This window comes from Dryobates pubescens, chromosome 1, assembly GCF_014839835.1.
Source record: "Dryobates pubescens isolate bDryPub1 chromosome 1, bDryPub1.pri, whole genome shotgun sequence".
Classification (NCBI taxonomy): domain Eukaryota; kingdom Metazoa; phylum Chordata; class Aves; order Piciformes; family Picidae; genus Dryobates; species Dryobates pubescens.
Window position 1 is genome coordinate 35344627 of NC_071612.1, and position 18829 is coordinate 35363455.

The 18829-nt window shown below is 46.1% G+C and overlaps 1 protein-coding gene across 4 annotated transcripts in view; it reads left to right on the plus strand.

Moving 5' to 3' along the window:
• BEND4 (BEN domain containing 4) overlaps window positions 1-18829 on the plus strand; it is a 47858-nt gene that overhangs the window by 12559 nt on the left and 16470 nt on the right. For all 4 annotated transcript variants that reach the window (XM_054163713.1, XM_054163739.1, XM_054163731.1 and 1 more), the window contains exon 2: window positions 1342-1908. In XM_054163713.1, coding sequence (XP_054019688.1) covers window positions 1342-1908 — 567 coding nt within the window. The remainder of the gene's footprint in view (window positions 1-1341; window positions 1909-18829) is intronic.

The following is an 18829-nucleotide window of genomic DNA, read 5'->3' on the forward strand; positions in this document are numbered from 1 at the left end:
TACACTTGATGCCTTTCATTGGTTTTAGAAGGAACTCTTGAGTTGTTCATGGATAGCCAGGCAAAAAGGGGCCTGAGGGTACTAGTTGATAGTAGGCTGAACATAAGCCAGCAGTATGGCAGGTAGCCAAGAAGGCCAATGGCGTCCTGGCCTGTATCAGGAACAGTGTGGCCAGCAGGAGCAGGGAGGTCATTCTGCTCCTGTATTAAGCACTGGTTAGGCCACAGCTTGAGTCCTGTGTCCAGTTCTGGGCTCCTCAGTTTAGGAAAGATGTTGAGTTGCTGGAACATATCCAGAGAAGGGCAACAAAGCTGGGGAGGGGTTTGGAGCACAGCCCTGTGAGGAGAGGCTGAAGGAGCTGAAGCTGCTTAGCCTGGAGAAAGAGGAGGCTCAGGGGAGACCTTCTTGCTGTCTACAACTACCTGAAGGGAGGTTGTAGACAGGTGGGAGTTGGTCTCTTCTGCCAGGCAACCAGCACCAGAACAAGAGGACACAGTCTCAAGCTGCACCAGGAGAGGTTTAGGCTGGATGTTAGGAAGAAGTTCTTCATAGAAGGAGAGATTGGCCATTGGAATGTGCTGCCCAGGGAGGTGGTGGAGTCACCATCACTGGAGGTGTTCAGGAGGAGACTGGATGGGGTACTTGGTGCCATGGTTTAGTTGATTAGATGGTGTTGGATGATAGGTTGGACTCGATGATCTTGGAGGTCTCTTCCAACCTGATCTATTCTATCTCATCCCATCCCATCCCATCCCATTCCATTCTATATGTGAAACTTAAACAGAAGTAAAGTCCATAGAATTGGGAGTGGACCATGGGAAGTGTCCTATGTCCAATATCAAGTGAGTGCAGCAAAGATGAAAGTGAGAAAAAACAAACTTGGAAGCCTTGTTGGAGAGGAGCAGGGTGCTGGGCAAAGGTGTAGTGCAAAGTCCTGTAAACATGTTCAGGCAGTGCCCAACAGCAGATTGAAACAGGCTTCCAGAGAAGTACTTACCTGAACTTTTTATTTGCAGCAAATTGGATGGAATTTGTATTTCCTTCCCTGTTTTCCTGTCTTCAGCCCCTCTGTTAGAAGATGGCAGTAAGCAGTGACTGTCATCACAATGCATTTCTGATTAACAGCAAGGGCACAAGGGCACTCTCAAAATAGAAGCAAAGTGGGGATTGTTTTAAATCACAGTGTTGCAGAAGTATTAAAGCAGAAGCCATCACTTTAATGCGTTCAGAAATGAAATGCATGCGACTGTAAACGGCTGTGTACATTCATCTAGCTGCTCCTGCCTGCCATAACCTTTTGCATTTAGGTTTCTGTGATTCATCTCTCTTTTTTTGTTGCAGAGAGTCGAATGATTCTGGATGCCTTTGCCCAACAATGCAGCCGGGTTCTAAGTCTCTTAAATTGCGGTGGAAAACTGCTGGACAACAATCACTCTCAGTCCATGATTTCTTGCATAAAGCAGGAAAACCCCAATTATAGTGAAAGACAAGAGCAATGTCAGCTTGGGAAAATGGTTCATAGTCAGACATCAGACATTTTAGACATAGAGATGCAGTATATGCAAAAGAAACAGCAAACCTCAGCCTTTCTGAGAGTTTTTACCGATTCCCTTCAGAACTATTTGCTCTCTGGGAGCTTTCCTTCTCAGAACACCTCATCAGTAAATGATTTTAGCCACTTGGCAGATGTGGATCCACTTTCAACCTCTCCAGTACACACTTTAGGTGGATGGACATCTCCGGCAACATCTGAATCTCACGGTCACCCATCATCTTCTACACTTCCAGAGGAGGAAGAGGAGGAAGAGGAAGAAGGCTACTGCCCTCGGTGTCAAGAGCTAGAGCAGGAGGTAATTTCATTGCAACAAGAAAATGAGGAACTTCGTAGAAAGTTGGAGAGCATTCCAGGTAAATAACTCCCTGCCATGTAATGTTGTCAGTCAGGGATAAAAATAGTGTGGGTGACAGTTTGGCTTAAGTTCTAGTTATGTTCTAAGGTTGGGATCATTAATAATCAAACACTGCAATTTGTCTCCAGCCAAAACTCTTAGGGCTGTGCCTACTGGAAAAATCACCTGCTGGACTAGTGAGCTGTGTGTGGGATGTGTTTGCAATCCTAAATTCCAGACATCAAGTGTTTTGTGATGGTCATGTCCAATGTGTACTTTTAGACCTAATTATTTATCTTGTGACATTGCAGCCTATCAACCTAACTCCCTTTTGAAACTCTCTTTTTGGCTACTTAAAGTAAGTATTCAAAGTTGCATCCCTACTTTTAACTGAAGAAGTTTTGGCTGTTAGCTCAGTGAGAACAATAAATAGATCTCCTCCCATTCATCTTCAACTAAAACTTGAAATAAAAGCTTGACTACAACTTCTCCAGTTCAGCAACACCTAGCAGCTACTGGGTGAGACTAAAGAGACAGCAAACCCTCACCTAATAGACACCCCCTCTGAGAAAAACTTCTCTTGCCTCTTTTAAACTAAGGCCTTCTCCCTTGTAAGGTGCATTGAGATCTTTGAAGAGTGGTGTTGGATAAGAACAAGGTACCTTGGCCCTGTGTCCTCTGAACTTTAAGCACAGACAAAAATAAACCTCAAATAATACTACTGAAAGCAAAATGGAATTTAGCAGAGAAAATATAAACTCCAGGGAGCTGCACCTGTGCTAGCTAAAGTTTGAGGTACTTAGGGTAGATCCATGCAAATGTAATTGAACTAATCCCTAAATGGCAGAAAAGAACAGGAAAAGGCTGCAAGAGAGAAAGGACTTCAAAGCTGCTAACTGCACAAAGGAAGAAGGCATTAACCAGCTACTGCCCCAATATGTAGGTGCAGCTGCAAAATCTTGGCAAAAAAACCAAGCAGCAGCCTTCATAATTCTTCTCCCAGCTATGAGTGATGAGGTATTAATTATTTGCATTACACTGTGTGTTTCTGTTGAGCATTGGTCCCTGGGGATACTAGCAAATTCCTTCCTTAAGCAGTATTACTCAGGGCAGAGAAAACCCAACATTTAGACAAGTTCCCCCACCTCTCCCAAAATCTGGAGTCATCACAACTAGTGCAGTCTCACTGGATTCAGTAGTGGTTCATCTGTCACGTGGAATCTCTGTGTGATGTCCAGCTCTGGGCTCCTCAATTTAAGAAGGACATTGAGATACTTGAATGTGTCCAGAGAAGGGCAATGAGGCTGGGGAGAGGTCTGGAGCACACTCCTGTGAGGAGAGGCTGAGGGAGCTGGGGGTGTTTAACCTGGAGGAGGCTCAGGGGAGACCTCATTGCTCTCTACGACTACCTGAAAGGAGGTTGTAAACAGGTGGGGGTTGATCTCTTCTCCCAGGCAACCAGCACCAGAACAAGAGGACACAGTCTTAAGCTGTGCCAGGGGAAGTGTAGGCTCCAGATGAAGAGAAGGTTCTTCCCAGAAAGAGTAATTGGCCATTGGAATGTGCTGCCCAGGGAGATGGTGGAGTCCCTGTCCCTGGAGGTGTTCAAAAAAGGATTGGATGTGGCACTTGAAGCCCTGGTTTAGTTGTCATGAGATGTTGGGTGTTAGGTAATAGGTTGTACTTGATGATCTCTGAGGTCTTTTCCAACTTTCTTGTTGATTCCATGATTCTAAAGGAATCGTGTGGACTTCAACTGCTGTGGAGTCTTAGCTTCAGCTGTGCAAGACCAAAAATGATCATAAGGGTCCATAATCTGACCCATGTCTTTCATTCAGTCACCTGTATTGAACCTTGTGATCTTTTCGACTTTGACTAAAGCATGATTTACATTTGACTTAAATAATATATGAGAAGGCCTCCAGTCCTGAGTTGGAGACTGGTGAGCAGTGACTCTACTGCTTACTCCAACACTTGACTCCTGTGGTTAATTACATTTCTGATTAATGTGCTGGCTTCCCTGCCTGATGATCTGAAATCAGGTCATTGACTTCTATGCTTTGCTCCACTAAATGAAGTGCTGTGTAGGCCTGGGTGCCTTTTTCCAGCTGAAGGTTCCTACAGATGGAAAGCTCACAGTTTCCATCTTCGATGAAGTAAGCGAATAGAGCTGCTTAAAACTCCCCCAATGAGTTCCATCCTCCTTTGCAGTTCTTTTCTCCATTCTGCTCACTTTAAGTTTTTGGGCTCTGGAAACACATGCAGTGTGTTCCCATCTGCCTGAGTGAAGGTGAATAGTCTCTTTGTTCCTACCCTGGTCATTTGGCTGTTGGTCATGCTGCTGAGCTTCTCATTCCCTGTGTGTTCCTTCCTGGACCTACGTACTTTGTATTTGGCTCTCTTCATGTGCTAAGTGATCCAGATTGCTTTGGCTGCCCTATTTTCCCCACTCTGTCCTGCTTCACCAGTTTCTGTATCCTCCAGATTTTATTGTTTCTAAATTAATTTTGTGATTATGGTTAGAATTGTCAAATGGTATTGAGGCTGCTGTCAGTCCGTGTCAGGCTCTGCTAGAAACACAATCTATTCATCACAGTTGATTGTTCATCCCTGGTGATATTCAAGGCCAGGCTGACAAAGCTCTGAGCAACTTGATCTAGCAGAGGATGTCCCTGCTTAGTGCAGGGGAGTTGAACTAGATGAGCTTTGGAGGTCTTTTCCAACTCAAACCATTCTGATTCCCCCAGTGACAAATACTTGAGATATAAGTAGCAGGTTCTTAATCCCTGTATGCTATAGTCTACCTATGCTGTGTATTGCTGCTTTTGCAATGAGATAACTCATGGTAGCAAGTTAAATGCCCTTCAGGAGTCCAGGTACATTGCATCTGTTCAACCCATTTTTTTTCAAGCAAAGCCATTATCTCAGCAGGGGATGAGGGCTGGAGAACTTCCCCTGTGGGGACAGGCTGCAAGAGTTGGGGTTGTTCAGCTTGGAGAAAAGAAGGCTCTGGGGAGACCTCATAGCAGTCTTCCAGTACCTGGAGAGAATCTACAAGAAAACTGGGAAGAGACTTTTTACAAGGGCTTGTAGTGATATGGCAAGTGGGAATGGCTTTAAGCTGAAGGAAGGGAGAGTTAGACTGGATCTTAGGAAAAGATTCCTTATAGTGAGGGTGGTGAGGCGCTGAAACAGGTTGCCCAGGGAAGGGAGGGATGCCCCCTCCCTGGAAGTGTTCAAGGCCCAACTGGATGAGGCCTTGAGCAGCTTGGTCTAGTAGAAGGTGTCTCTGCCCACAGCAGGGGGTTGGCACTAGATGATCTTCAAGGTCCCTTCCAACCCAAATCATTCCATGATTCTGTGCTTCAGTTCTTAGTCAATTGAATCCTGTATTAAGCCAGGATCAATGGCAGGCTAAGCAGCCAGTATTTTCCTGGGTTCTCATCATACTTGCCTTTATAAGAGAGATAAGATAAATAAACAGTCATTTTTTACCACACCCCCCAAGAGTAAAGAAATACCTTGTTAATGGTGTATCAAACATAAAAGTAGTGTGCAAGGATGTATGACTTTTATCAACCAACATAAAATCATCATCATCAAATGCATTGGCTGCTGTCTGGGTGATGTTTACACACAGGTCAAAAGTGTCCCAGGGAGTCTCTCAGGTTTCGCTACATAGAACAGAGTTCTGAGCTCCCCAGGCAGTCAGTCCCACAGCCACCCCTGAGCATGGTTAACCAAAAATCAGTCCATTTTCGTCTCCAGTGTTGATTTTGCTCCTGGGAGCTTCTGCTACTAAAGAAGCCAGCTGAACTTTTTTCTGTGACTTGAAATGCCCAACTCTGTTTGTAAACAGTCACAACACTTGTTCTCTGAACACTTTTTGTTGTCCACCAAAACATTTGTGTGCCTTAGGAAGGTCTCACTCTGCTCTGGTGAGACCCCACCTGGAGTACTGCATCCAGTTCTGGAACCACTATTAGAGGAAGGATCTGGAGGTGCTGGAGCATGTCCAGAGAAGGGCCATGAGGATGATCAGAGGGCTGGAGCTGTTCTCCTATGAGGACAGACTGAGGGAGTTGGGGCTGTTCAGTCTGGAGAAGAGAAGCTCTGAGGAGACCTTATTGTGGTCTTCCAGTATCTGAAGGGGGCTACAAGAAAGCTGGGGAGGGACATTTTAGGATCATGTTCCAGCATCTCAACATCTTTCCTAAACTGAGGGGCCCAGAACTGAACACAGGACTCAAGGTGTGGCCTAACCAGTGCTGAGTACAGGGTCAGAATGACCTCCCTGCTCCTGCTGGCCACACTCTTCCTGATAGAGGCCAGGATGCCATCAGCCTTCTTGGCCACCTAGGCACACTGCTGGCTCATGTTCAGCCTACTGTCAACCAGTACCCCCAGGTCCCTCTCTGCCTGGCCGCTCTCCAGCCACTGACCCCAGCCTGTAGCACTGCATGAGGTTGCTGAGGCCAAGGTGTAGAACCCAGCACTCGGATGTGTTAAATCTCATGCCGTTGAACTCTGTGCATGGAGGCTGCCATACTGTCCCATCAAGATGCTGAAAGAGTAGGGTTTCTGATGGGGTGGGTTTCCCTCCTGTCTGTCAGGGTGGTGGGTTGGAGCTGCTGGGGGAGGTTGGTAAGGGGAGGTGTGCACTGTGCCCTCCCTGTGGGTGCTGAGCCTCCTGCTGGCAACCGTGTCAACAGAAGATAAAAGCACCAACCCCTCCCTTCTGCTCCCTAACCGTCTATGAATCATTTTATCCTTTTCCTGAAATACTTTGCATTTCTTATTTTTTTTTTTAACTTTCCATATGCAAAAGCCCTTTTAAAATCCATGAGAGTTTGCAATCTAAAAATAGGTACTGCTGTACATCTCTGCCTCTAGCTCTGCACAGCACCATTTGCATGGCTCACAAAGAGACTACCAGGAAGAGGAGTGTTTTCTCAGCAGATGTAAAGGCAAAGAGTGGGGTTGGTTTTTTTGAACAAATGTTACAGGAGACATACCCTCCTGTACCTTTTGGACACAGAAATTAAGATGCTGCAGTTTTCAGGACTCTGTCCTGTTGCTGCAGAATTTCACCATCCCCCTAGGATCTTTTTGCCCATAGCTCAGCATCACTCTTTAACCAGAAAAAAATGACTGCATGAGGAAAATAAGAGGACACAGTCTCAAACTGTGCCAGGGAGGTTTAGGCTGGGTGTTAGGAAGAAGTTCTTCACAGAAAGAGAGATTGGCCATTGGAATGTGCTGCCCAGGGAGGTGGTGGAGTCACCATCACTGGAGGTGTTTAAAAAGAGACTGGATAAGGCAGTTAGAGCCATGGTTTAGTGGATTAGATGGTGTTGGGTGATAGGTTGGACTTGATGATCTCAAAGGTCTTTTCCAACCTGGTTAATTCTGTACTCTGTATTACACCTATGTCTTCTATCCTATGCATGAGCTGGTGTGGTTTAGCCTACCTGAAGGGAGGTTGTAGCCAGGTGGGGGTTGGTCTCTTCTCCCAGGCAACCAGCACCAGAACAAGAGGACACAGTCTCAAGCTGCACCGGGGAGGTTTAGGCTCAAGGTGAGGAGAAAGTTCTTCACAGGGAGAGTTGTTAGCCGTTGGAATGTGCTGCCCAGGGAGGTGGTGGAGTCACCATCCCTGGAGGTGTTCAAGAGGGGATTGGATGTGGCACTTAGTGCCATGGTTTAGTAGTCATGAGGTCTTGGGTGACAGGTTGCACTTGATGATCTTTGAGGTCTTTTCCAACCTTATTGATTCTGTGATTCTATTGTTATGCTTTGATTGTTGTGTTTGGATTGGGGGGGGTTATTTGACTTGAAAATATACTGAAATTTGTGTGAAATCTTGTTTCACCTAGGGAATAAATGATTTTAAAATCCCATTTCACTGCTTTGGGTTTGGAGCAATGTAAATTTTTTGCAGCTTGTGCACTTATTCCCAGCATTTTAATGTTGTTTTTTAGGCAAAAATCTTCTGTCAGTTCAACTGAAGAGAAACATTTTCATTCAGTCTGGGGTACTTTGTCTGGTTTTAAAAAAAAATAATTGAAGATTAGATAATTCCTGAAAGGAGTTTGGCAAACTTATCATTGGCTCCTTAAGGTTTTTTAAGCCATCAAGAACAGAGCAAAGTAATCCCTCTATATGAGGAGAAAAGTGTCTCCTAATCTCTTTCCTCTGTATAAAAATTACTGGGGCTCTGATACATTCCCAGTAGTAAAATTAAAGACTTATTTGTGAAACTGCCTGCTAAGACCTGGATTTAGACCATCTAATATATAAGGATATTGTGCACTTCTCCTGCACTGTTGCCAGCATGATTTTTCTCACTGGTTGTAGCCTAAAAGGTAGAAAATATTCCCAGGTGGTTAAAGCAAAGTCCAGGAATTGTGAGCGAGGGTTTGCCTCCTGGAGCTGTCAGTTTTGCTGCATGGTTTTGGGCAAACCAACCTAAAAGTAGTGAAAAGGTACAAATAAGTAAGATAAAGCAGTGCAAGATAAATGCAGTAATTATTCATAGATTCATAGAACGCTTTGGGTTGGAAGGGAGCTTGAAGATTATCTAGTTCCAACCCACATCCCCCCCAGCCATGGGCAGGGACACCTTCCACTAGCCCAGGTTGCCTTGAGAACCTCCAGGGAGGAGGCATCCATGACCTCCCTGGGCAACCTCTTCCAGTGTCTCACCACCCTCACTGTAAAGAATTTCTTCCCAATATTCAGTCTAAATCTGCCCTCCTCAAGCCTTGATCCGTTTCTCCTCATTCTATCTACTGTGAGGTGTCCCTGCCCATGGCAGCGGGGGTTGGAACTAGATGCTCCTTGAGGTCCCTTCCAACCCTAACAATTCTATGATTCTATCACTACAAGCCCCAGTAGAAAGTCACTTCCTTGCTTTCTGGTAGGCCCCTTCAGGTACTGGAAGGCCACTGTAAGGTCTCCCCTATAAGGTCTCCCTGGAGCCTTCTTTGCCTCATGTGGGCTGCCCAGGGAGGTGGTGGTGTCACCATCCCTGGAGGTGTTCAAGAGGGGATTGGATGTGGCACTTGGTGCCATGGTTTAGTAGTCATGAGGTGTTGGGTGACAGGTTGGACTTGATGATCCTTGAGGTCTTTTCCAACCTTGTTGATTCTGTGATTCGATGATAAGCCTGCCAGCAAAAAAAATCCTCCAGCAAACAGCAGAAGGAATGAATGGAATGGAATGGAATGGAATGAAATGGAATGGAATGGAATGGAATGGAATGGGATGGGATGGGATGGGATGGGATGGGATGGGATGGGATGGGATGGGATGGGATGGGATGGGATGGAACAGAATAGAATAGAATAGAATAGAATAGAATAGAATAGAATAGAATAGAATAGATCAGGTTAGAAGAGACCTCCAAGATCATCAAGTCCAACCTATCACCCAACACCAGCCAATCAACTAAACCATGGCACCAAGCACCCCATCCAGTCTCCTCCTAAGCACTTCCAGTGATGGTGACTCCACCACCTCCCTGGGCAGCACATTCCAATGGCCAATCTCTCCTTCTATGAAGAACTTCTTCCTAACATCCAGCCTAAACCTCTCCTGGTGCAGCTTGAGACTGTGTCCTCTTGTTCTGGTGCTGGTTGCCTGGGAGAAGAGACCAGCCCCCACCTGTCTATAACCTCCCTTCAGGTAGCTGCAGAGAACAATAAGGTCTCCCCTGAGCCTCCTCTTTCTCCAGGCTAAGCAACTTCAGCTTCTTCAGCCTCTCATCACAGGACCCAGACCTGTGCTCCAGACCCCTCCCCAGCTTTGTTGCCCTTCTCTAGATATGTTCCAGCAACTCAACATCTTTCCTAAACTGAGGGGCCCAGAACTGGACACAGGACTCAAGGTGTGGTCTAACCAGTGCTTAGTACAGGAGCAGAATGACCTCCCTGCTCCTGCTGGCCACACTGTTCCTGATACAGGCCAGGATGCCATTGGCCTTCTTGGTCACCTGGGCACACTGCAGGCTCATGTTCAGCCTACTATCAACCAGTACCCCCAGGTCCCTCTCTGTTTGGCAGCTCTCCAGCCACTCTGCCCCCAGCCTGTAGCACTGCATGGGGTTGTTGTGGCCAATATGAATGGGGGTGAGGGGGGAAGACCTCTCAAATGTAGAGAGACTTCTATGGAGGAGGCATTCCTGGTGGCTGGAAGTAGGCAAAGTGAAGCAGGATTTGCAGGTAGAGTTAATATCAGTGTAATTGAAAAAGTCAAGACGAGTTTTCCGGGAGGTTTCGTGTGCCCAAGGCTTGACTCTTTTTCCTCACTCTATCAGATTAGCTAATAAAAGATATTACTTTTCCCTACAAATCCTGTCTCCTTTATACTTTCAGAGCATCTCGTTTCCAGAGAGCCTGCCCCAGCAGCAGCGTAGATAAAGCAGCCATGAAGGGTTAGAACGAACATTTTTTTCATGTCCTTTTTTCTTTCCTTTTTTTTTTTGGTCCTTTTTTTTTTTTTTCTTGATGTTCACATTTAACCACTTCTTTGGTTTCCCTTGATGTTCTGGATGTTTTGGTCTGATCTCTGGCCTTGTTCTGCCGTTGAGCTTCAAAGCCTGAAGTTACTTCAGGAAGAGCGAGCCTCGAGCGTGGTCGCCCAGTGTTTGGCACAAGAACCCCTTTGAATTTGCAGCACAGCTTTGCTTGCAGCTCAGGGCTGCTGGCTCAGTTTGCTAAACCAGCCTGAATACAAAAACACCAGACCTTACTGAAACTCCTCAGTGCAGCAGACCAGGGGTTTATTAATGGGTTTTCACCATGCTTTTAGGTAAAAACCCAAGAATCTAAACATGCAGAGGGGTTTACAGGGGACATCCTTTCCCTGAAGACTAAGGGAGGATAAGAGGTACCATCTACTAAGCAGAAGGACAGTAAGGGAACATGGCCAAAAATAAGAGATGAGAATGTGGCATCATCACTTAAATGAGACATGCACAAGCACCTCGTTACTTCTGTTGATTAGGCAGAGATGTACAGGTGAACACAAGCCCTACAAGGAGCAGCTGAGGGAGCTGGGGTTGTTGAGCCTGGAGAAGAGGAGGCCCAGGGGAGACCTTGTTGCTGTCTACAACTACCTGGGGAGATTGCAGCCAGATGGGGATTGGTCTCTTCTCCTAGGCAACCAGCACCAGAACAAGAGGATACAGTCTCAAGCTGTGCAGTGGGAAGTTCATGCTTGATCTTAGAAAGAAGAAAGAGAGAAAGAGAGACTGACCATTGGAATGTGCTGCCCAAGGAGCTGATGGAGTCACCATCCCTGGAGGTGTTTAAGAAGAGACTGGATGAGGCACTTGGTGCCATAGTTTAGTTGATTAGATGGTGTTGGGTGATAGGTTGGACTTGATGATCTTGGAGGTCTCTTCCAACCTGGTTGATTCTGTCATTCTGTGATCCCAGGGGCATGAGGAAAAGGGCACATTCTTCTTGATGGAAGAAATATTACTGCAATAGAAAAGAAGTAAAATGGCTTTTCAGATGCAGATGAACACAAGTAAAATGGTGTTCCACTCCACCTGGAAAACATAACTGAGAGGAATTTTGAAAGTTACAGGATATTTGCTGTAATTGTTTTTCCTCCCCTCCCTGCTTTTGGCAGGCATGCAGGTCAGTCTAGGCAATCTTTTTCATAGATTCATGGAATACCAGGTTGGAAGGGACCCCAACGATCATCTAGTCCAACCTTTCATGGTAAGAATATAGTTTAAATGAGATGGCCCAACACCCTTCTGTGTGTGTGATGTTGATGTTTCTGATGTCTGCTGCCTGCTCTCACCACAAATGGGAGTTGTTTTTATATTATATTCAAGTCTATGCAATTCTCATAGGTGAATGAGAAGAGACCATAGAATCAATAAGGTTGGAAAAGACCTCAAAGATCATCAATTCCAACCTATCACCTAACACCTCATGACTGACTAAACCATGGCTTCAAGTGCCATGTCCAATCCTTTTTTGAACACCTCCAGGGACAGGGACTCCACCACCTCCCTGGGCAGCACATTCCAATGGCCAATTACTCTTCCTGAGAAGAACTTTGTCCTCACCTCAAGCCTAAACTTCCCCTGGCACAGCTTGAGACTGTGGTTGCCTGGGAGAAGAGATCAAACCCCACCTGTTTACAACCTCCTTTCAGGTAGCTGTAGAGATCTATAAGGTCTCCCCTGAGCCTCTTCTTCTCCAGGCTAAACAACCCCAGCTCCCTCAGCCTCTCCTCATAGGGCTGTGCTCCAGACCTCTCCCCAGCCTCTTTGCCCTTCTCTGGACACGTTCAAGTGTCTCAATATCTTTCTTAAATTGAGGGACCCAGAACTGGACACATCCAGTTACAAACATCCACATTTGTAGGATCTTGAGTGCTGAGATCAGTTCCTCTGCTAACCCCCATCTCTCCTTGCCCCTTGCTCTTTTTCCAGCTCGTTGCACCCCAACAGCATGTCTCCACAGCCCATCCATGCAGCCTTCACTCACATCCAGCTGACTATTGAAATAAATGAGCGCACGAGCTAAAATAACCCCAGCCCTGTTAGACTGCACACTTCTCCAAATACTCAGGCAGAGGAGGCATCTCCCTTAATGTTGCAAGAAATTCACAGTGCTGTGGATTTCGTCAGCAGATTCCCTATCATTTGTTACATCTTTTTGACAGTTGAGCATCAATTTAGCAGTGCCCTGCGATGAACTCCGAGCAAAGCATCGCTCAAGGTCAGGCGAAGGAGGACGCGTTGCAAAGCTGAGCCAGTCCTCACGTAACAGCTGCCAGTCTGACCAGGGTGGGCATGTAGTGGTATACCCTTCTCCTTAAGTGCTAAAGGGATTTGTCTTCTGCTGTGCAAAACACCAGAAGGACCACTAGTCAGTGTCAGCCACAGAGAACAAAATCTCATTAACGAACAGAATAACCAGATCTCTTGCTGCCTCCTCATGGGGCTGAGGCCACCACAAAGAGACAAAGCAGCTGAGCCAGGGGTGAGCCATTTCTCCTTGCTGCAGAAGTCTGATGCCACAGGAGAGGTTGGAGAGAGACTGTAATGGGTTGGGGCAGACCCCGTCCCCACCACGGGCAGAAATAACGACTCAGACAAACGGATTGCAAAAGTGATGGGAAGTTTAAATGGAAAACAGTGAGTGTGTACAGAAAGCCAGAAACACAGTGACAAAAGAAACCCCAAAACATACCCAAGAACGTACCATCCCCACCTGGGGGTACACCCAACCCCCCCCGGGCTCTTTCTCTGCCCCCGTAACCCAGCCTTGGGCCTGGGCAGGCCCAAGGGAGATGGCTCACGCCATTGTACCTAGGCAGCAGCAGGGGATGAAAGAGGAAGTGAAGACCCCATGCTGATGTTTTATAGAGGAGCAGAGGATTGTGGGTGAAATAACCTGGTTTGCTGTGACCACCCAGTGGGCTGGACCCTTTTGGGATGTCCCAGGTGTGGTCTGTGCAGTGGCATCAGGGCCAGCACCCAGCCTAAACCACCACACAGACCTTATTTTTTGCATACCTTGTTCTTTTTTTTCTCAGTGCAGATATATAGAGGGGAAAATAATAATGCAGTTTTTTGATATCAATGAACTATCAGGGCTACCAGCACCAGTACAAGAGGACACGGTCTCAAGCTGCACCAGGGGATATTAGGGAGAAATTCTTCTTAGAAAGAGAGATTGGCCTTTGGAATGTGCTGCCCAGGGAGGTGATGGAGTCACCATCACTGGAAGTGTTTAGGAAGAGACTGGATGGGGTGCTTGGTGCCATGGTTTAGTTGATTAGATGGTGTTGGGTGATAGGTTGGACTTGATGATCTCAAAAGGTCTTTTCCAACCTGGTTAATTCTATTCTATGTTCTATTTTGTATATATTGTAGGCACAGCACTTCAGGATATGGTTTAGGGGGCATGCTGGTGTTGGTTGATGGTTGCACTTAATGACCTTAAAGGTTCTTTTCACAGAACCATAAAAACTTTCAGGTTGCAAAAGACCCTCAGGATCACCCAGTCCAACCAAGAACCCTGCTCTACAAGGTTCACCCCTAAACCATCTCCCCAAGCACCACATCCAAACCACCTTTAAACACATCCAGGCTTGGTGACTCAACCACCTCCCTGGGCAGCACATTCCAATCCCTGACCACTCTGGCTGGGAAAATTTTTTTCCCACAGTCCAGTCTAAACTTACCCAGTTGTAGCTTGAGGCCATTCTCTCTTGTTCTGTCACTGATTACCTGTGAGAAGGGACCAGGACCAGCCTTTCCACAACCTCCTTTCAGGTAGTTGTAGAGAGCAATGAGGTCTCCCCTCAGCCTCCTCTTTTCCAAACTAACCCTTCCCAGCTCCCTCAGTCACTCCTGGTATGATTTATTCTCCAACCAAAATAATTCTATGATTATTTACATTGGAGATATGCCTTGTTTACAGCATTCCCAGGTATCTCTTCATGGCACTGTGCTTTGGCTACCATTTTTTGGGAGGGGGGAATAAATAGGAGCCTTTCTTTTGACAGGTACCAATACAATTGATTGTGTGGCCCAGTAACACTTACAGTAAGCTAAAACCCTTCTGAAAGCAATAATAGAGAAGTTCTTGGAAGAAATTCTTTACTATGAGGGTGGTGAGACACTGGCACAGGTTGCCCAGGCAGGTGGTGGAAGCCTCATCCCTGGAGGTTTTTAAGGGCCAGGCTGGATGTGGCACTGAGCAACCTGCTCTAGTGTGAGGTGTCCCTGCCCATGGCAGGGGGGGCTGGAACTGGATGATCCTTGAGGTCCCTTCTAACCCTAACAATTCTATGATTTCATAAGAAGTTGGAAACAATTATTAAAGCCAAAGGTTAAACAAAACAATAACAATAAAAAAGAATGGGTGGTAATTGGAAAACATTAATGGCATGTTAGAATAGAATAGAATAGAATAGAATAGAATAGAATAGAATAGAATAGAATAGAATAGTGTAATGGGTTGGGGCAGGTCCCCTCCCCACCACAGGCAGAAATAACGACTCAGGCAAACGGATTGCAAAAGTGATGAAAGTTTAAATAGAAAGCAGTGAATGTTACAGAAAACCCAAAGCGCAGTGACAAAGAAAGATCCCATCCCCACCTGAGGGTGCATCCAAAACCCCCAGGGCTCCTTCTTCCCCCTCCCTCTGCTGGGCTAGTCTCAGCTGGCCAGGCCTGAGACTGCCCATCCCCCTGTGGCCTTGGGCCCAGTCAGGCCCATGGCCGGGAGATCTCTCCCCCAGTTACCAAGTCTCGGAGAGGGAAGGAAAGAGGAAGTGCCAGACTCCGCACTGGATCTTATAGTGGTGCAAAGAATTATGGTAGGAAATACACAATTTCCTGTGTCCATCCCTCTGGGCTGGACTTCTGGACACAGGAAGTGAATGCACCAGGGGGGCACCCAGCTCAAACTACAACAAATAGAATAGAATAGAATAGGATTAACCAGGTTGGAAAAGGCCTTTGAGATCATTGTGTTTTTAAAGGTCCCACAAGACTATCTAGGAGGAAAAGTTTCATGCTGATTCCAAAAGCAGGCAGCTTAAAGAGGGAAACAAAAGAAGAATTAGAAGCACAGTAAATGGAGTAAAGGGGAATTGATGGTGCTAAGTGAAAAGCAGAGGTTAGGGTCTGTGGAAAATTAAAAATTAAGCCTGGAGCACCCTGTTGAGGAGGCTTTTTGTTTGGTGTTTTTTTCCCCCTGGCAAATTAAAGGAAATAATGTGGCATCTTAACAGCAGTGTTGGACCATTATCAGATGGAAGTGGTAGGTTTTGTCAGGACCTGCTCATGAAGCATTTGTGGTCTGGTGCTTGTGAAGAGTAAAATCCTGCAGTTTCACCAAGATGAGGAAGATGGTAAGCAGGCAGAGGTGTTTCCCATTTTCACCTTAACTCTGGATGTTAGCACTCATTCAGAAGAAGCTTCAGGTTGGACTGCAGCTCCTCTGCCACATCTCCCTCCCGATGTCAGGAGAGCTGAAGAGCTTGTTTAGTGCCAGAAATGATAAAGAGATGCTGACTCCAGCCCTGGTTGAAAGACAGAGTGGTTCAAGAGTGGAGTCAGGAGTCCCTCTTTCAGAGACTGGCATTGCCAGGACAGCAGCAGCAGCACAGGCCCCTGGGAGCAGTGACTGCTTGGTCAGCTTTTCATCACATCAACTTATTCCCAAGGCAGCTGCTACCAAAGCATGATGTTTTCAAAAGTATGAGGTTTGGACAACTCACTTCAGGAGCTAAATAAAAAATTTAAGTGGACAAAGAAGACTCTGAGTATGAGAGGCTAAGAGCCCTGGGGCTTTCTAGTCTGGAGAAAAAAAGACTGAGAGGGCATTTAATCAATGTTTATCTGAGGGCTGGGTGTCAAGAGGGAGGGGACAGGCACTGCTCAGTTGCACCCTGTGATAGGACAAGGGGTAATGGATAGAAACTACAGCACAGGAGGTTCCACCTCAACATGAGGAGGAGCTTCTTCACTGTGAGGGTCACAGAGCACTGGAACAGGCTGCCCAGAGAGGTTGTGGAGTCTCCTCTGGACACTTTCAAGACCCATCTGGATGTGCTCCTGTGTGACCTGTGCTAGATTCTATGGTCCTGTTCTGGCAGGGGTTTTGGACTTAATGATCTTCAGAGGTCCCTTCCAACCCCTAGCATCCTGTAATCCTGTGATTTTATTCATGTTCTGGATTATTTGGGTTGCTCCAGAAGACTTTGGCTGTACAGTCCTGTAAGTAGGTGTAGGGACTCTGACTTTTAATAACAGCCAAGCATCTCAAGAAGGTAAATGTTGAGCTTTGCAAAGAGAAGATGGAGAAATTACTTCACCACTAACTAGAAGCATGTAACAGGTGACAGGCATTTCCCTTTCTTTTCCAAAGATTTTATACAACCCAGTTGAAGGAAAACGAAAAGGCAAGCTTGAAATAAGGTGTATGTCCCTGAGGGTGAAATAGCACAGGCTGTAACATCCAGCCAAGGGTAGAAACTGCCCTGGTGAGAGGTGACAACTTGAGTTGTAGTCTGTTTTTACCCACTGATTCTATCTGGGGCAAAGAAGATTTGTTGTCTGGGAAGATGCTGTGCTTTGTGGCAGGTCAGCCTGGGAGATCACACCCCAGCTTTTGTCATCAGCACAGTTGGTGGCCACTGTGCTGCTCAACTATTTATTAGGAATTAGGGTACTCGACAGAGAAAGCTGTGACAGGCTATGCCAAAGCAGCACTGCTTGCGGCGTACAAATGCCTGCAATACTGAAGTCTTATAGCTTGGATCAATAAACAACAAAGACCTGCCACCTCTTATTCATGTCCTGCTTAGTCACTGCTTAGCATCTTAGCAAGACTGGCTTTCCCCAGCATGCTAAGTCCCCTGTAGCACTTCCTCCTCGCTCTTCGGTTCCTGCAAAGATCTCACTCTTCTTTCACTCGCTGCAGGCCAGGTTATTTTGCCACTTCAGTGAGATGCTGTCACTCTGAGAAAGCAAAGGCCACAGAAACTTCTTCCTAAGGGGCAGGAAAATTACTGCTTCCCCACAGGCTTTCTACTCAGTCATAACAAGCAAGCGTTATTTTGGCAGGAGCATCTCTCCCATGGGTTATAGTAGGCACAGATCCCTGTTGGTGTTGTCAGTGATCATGGATATGTGCATAAGCCTGCAGACAATCCACTCTCAGGGCTGTGATCTTGTTAACTCTCTAGAAACCGCATCAAAGTCAAAAGAAGTACAAAAGAAATAGGATAGTGGATTTAAATGATTTTTCATCCCCTTAGAATCATAGAATTGTCAGGGTTGGAAGGGACCTCAAGGATCATCCAGTTCCAACCCCGCTGCCATGGGCAGGGACACCTCACACTGGATGAGGTTCCTCAGAGCCACATCCAGCCTGGCCTTAAAAGCCTCCAGGGATGAGGCTTCCACCACCTCTCTGGGCAACCTGTTGCAGTGTCTCACCACCCTCATGGGGAAGAACTTATTCCAAGAATATCTCTATTATTGCTTTCAGATGGGTTTTTGCTTATCATAAATGTTATCAGGCCACACAAGCAATTGTATTGATGTAGTTGGGAACCACAACCTCTTACAAAGTTATGTTTGCTGCAGGGTTTGGAGGAAACAGTTTCTCCCATCTTCTGGCAAAGAGAATATTTGCAGAGCCATAAGAGGGACACAAAAGCAAAACCCAGGCTTTGACTGCTGACCTTGTGCTATCCTCTTTGTAGTTTCCTTTAGGCTTTGGTTAATAGGGCAACCCAAGAAGCCTGGCTCTGCAACTAGCACCTGGCATTTGAAAGGCTGAGGTTATTTGTGCCAAACTGTGATGTACAATAGCTTTATAAGTCAAAACTGCTCAGAGTCCTGCAGTCACTAGAATGATGGCAAAATCATGCAATTTAGTGCTGGAAACATTACTGCTTTTATGAAGATAGAAGTATTTATAAGCTGCAGACAGCTGTTAGTGCCTTCATATTTCTCTCCAGTAATGAGAAAGCATTTTGTCATCAGATATACACAGTTAAAGTAGAGCTGTACTTCATCTGCTGGGGACACAGCAGGTTGAACAGTTTCCTGTTGTCTTCTCACTTGTGCTCCATCCCTTTGGAAGAGCATAGGTATGTCCATTCTTGGATAGCCTGCAGTGAAATTACTTACTGTGGGTAAAGTATCATCATGCTGCTGTGAGATCAGCTCCTAAAAATGAGAATTTTTTATGTATTCTGTTCTGCTCCCTTTCAGACCTCACATTGCTCCACATAATTACAGGAAATAGTACCAAGTAAGCCTGAGAGGTATCAGGTCATCACCAGAGACTCTTTGCTAATAGAAACCACCAGAAAAGCAAGTGCAAACTTCACAGGCTGTTTGGAATGGAATGGAATGGAATGGAATGGAATGGAATGGAATAGAA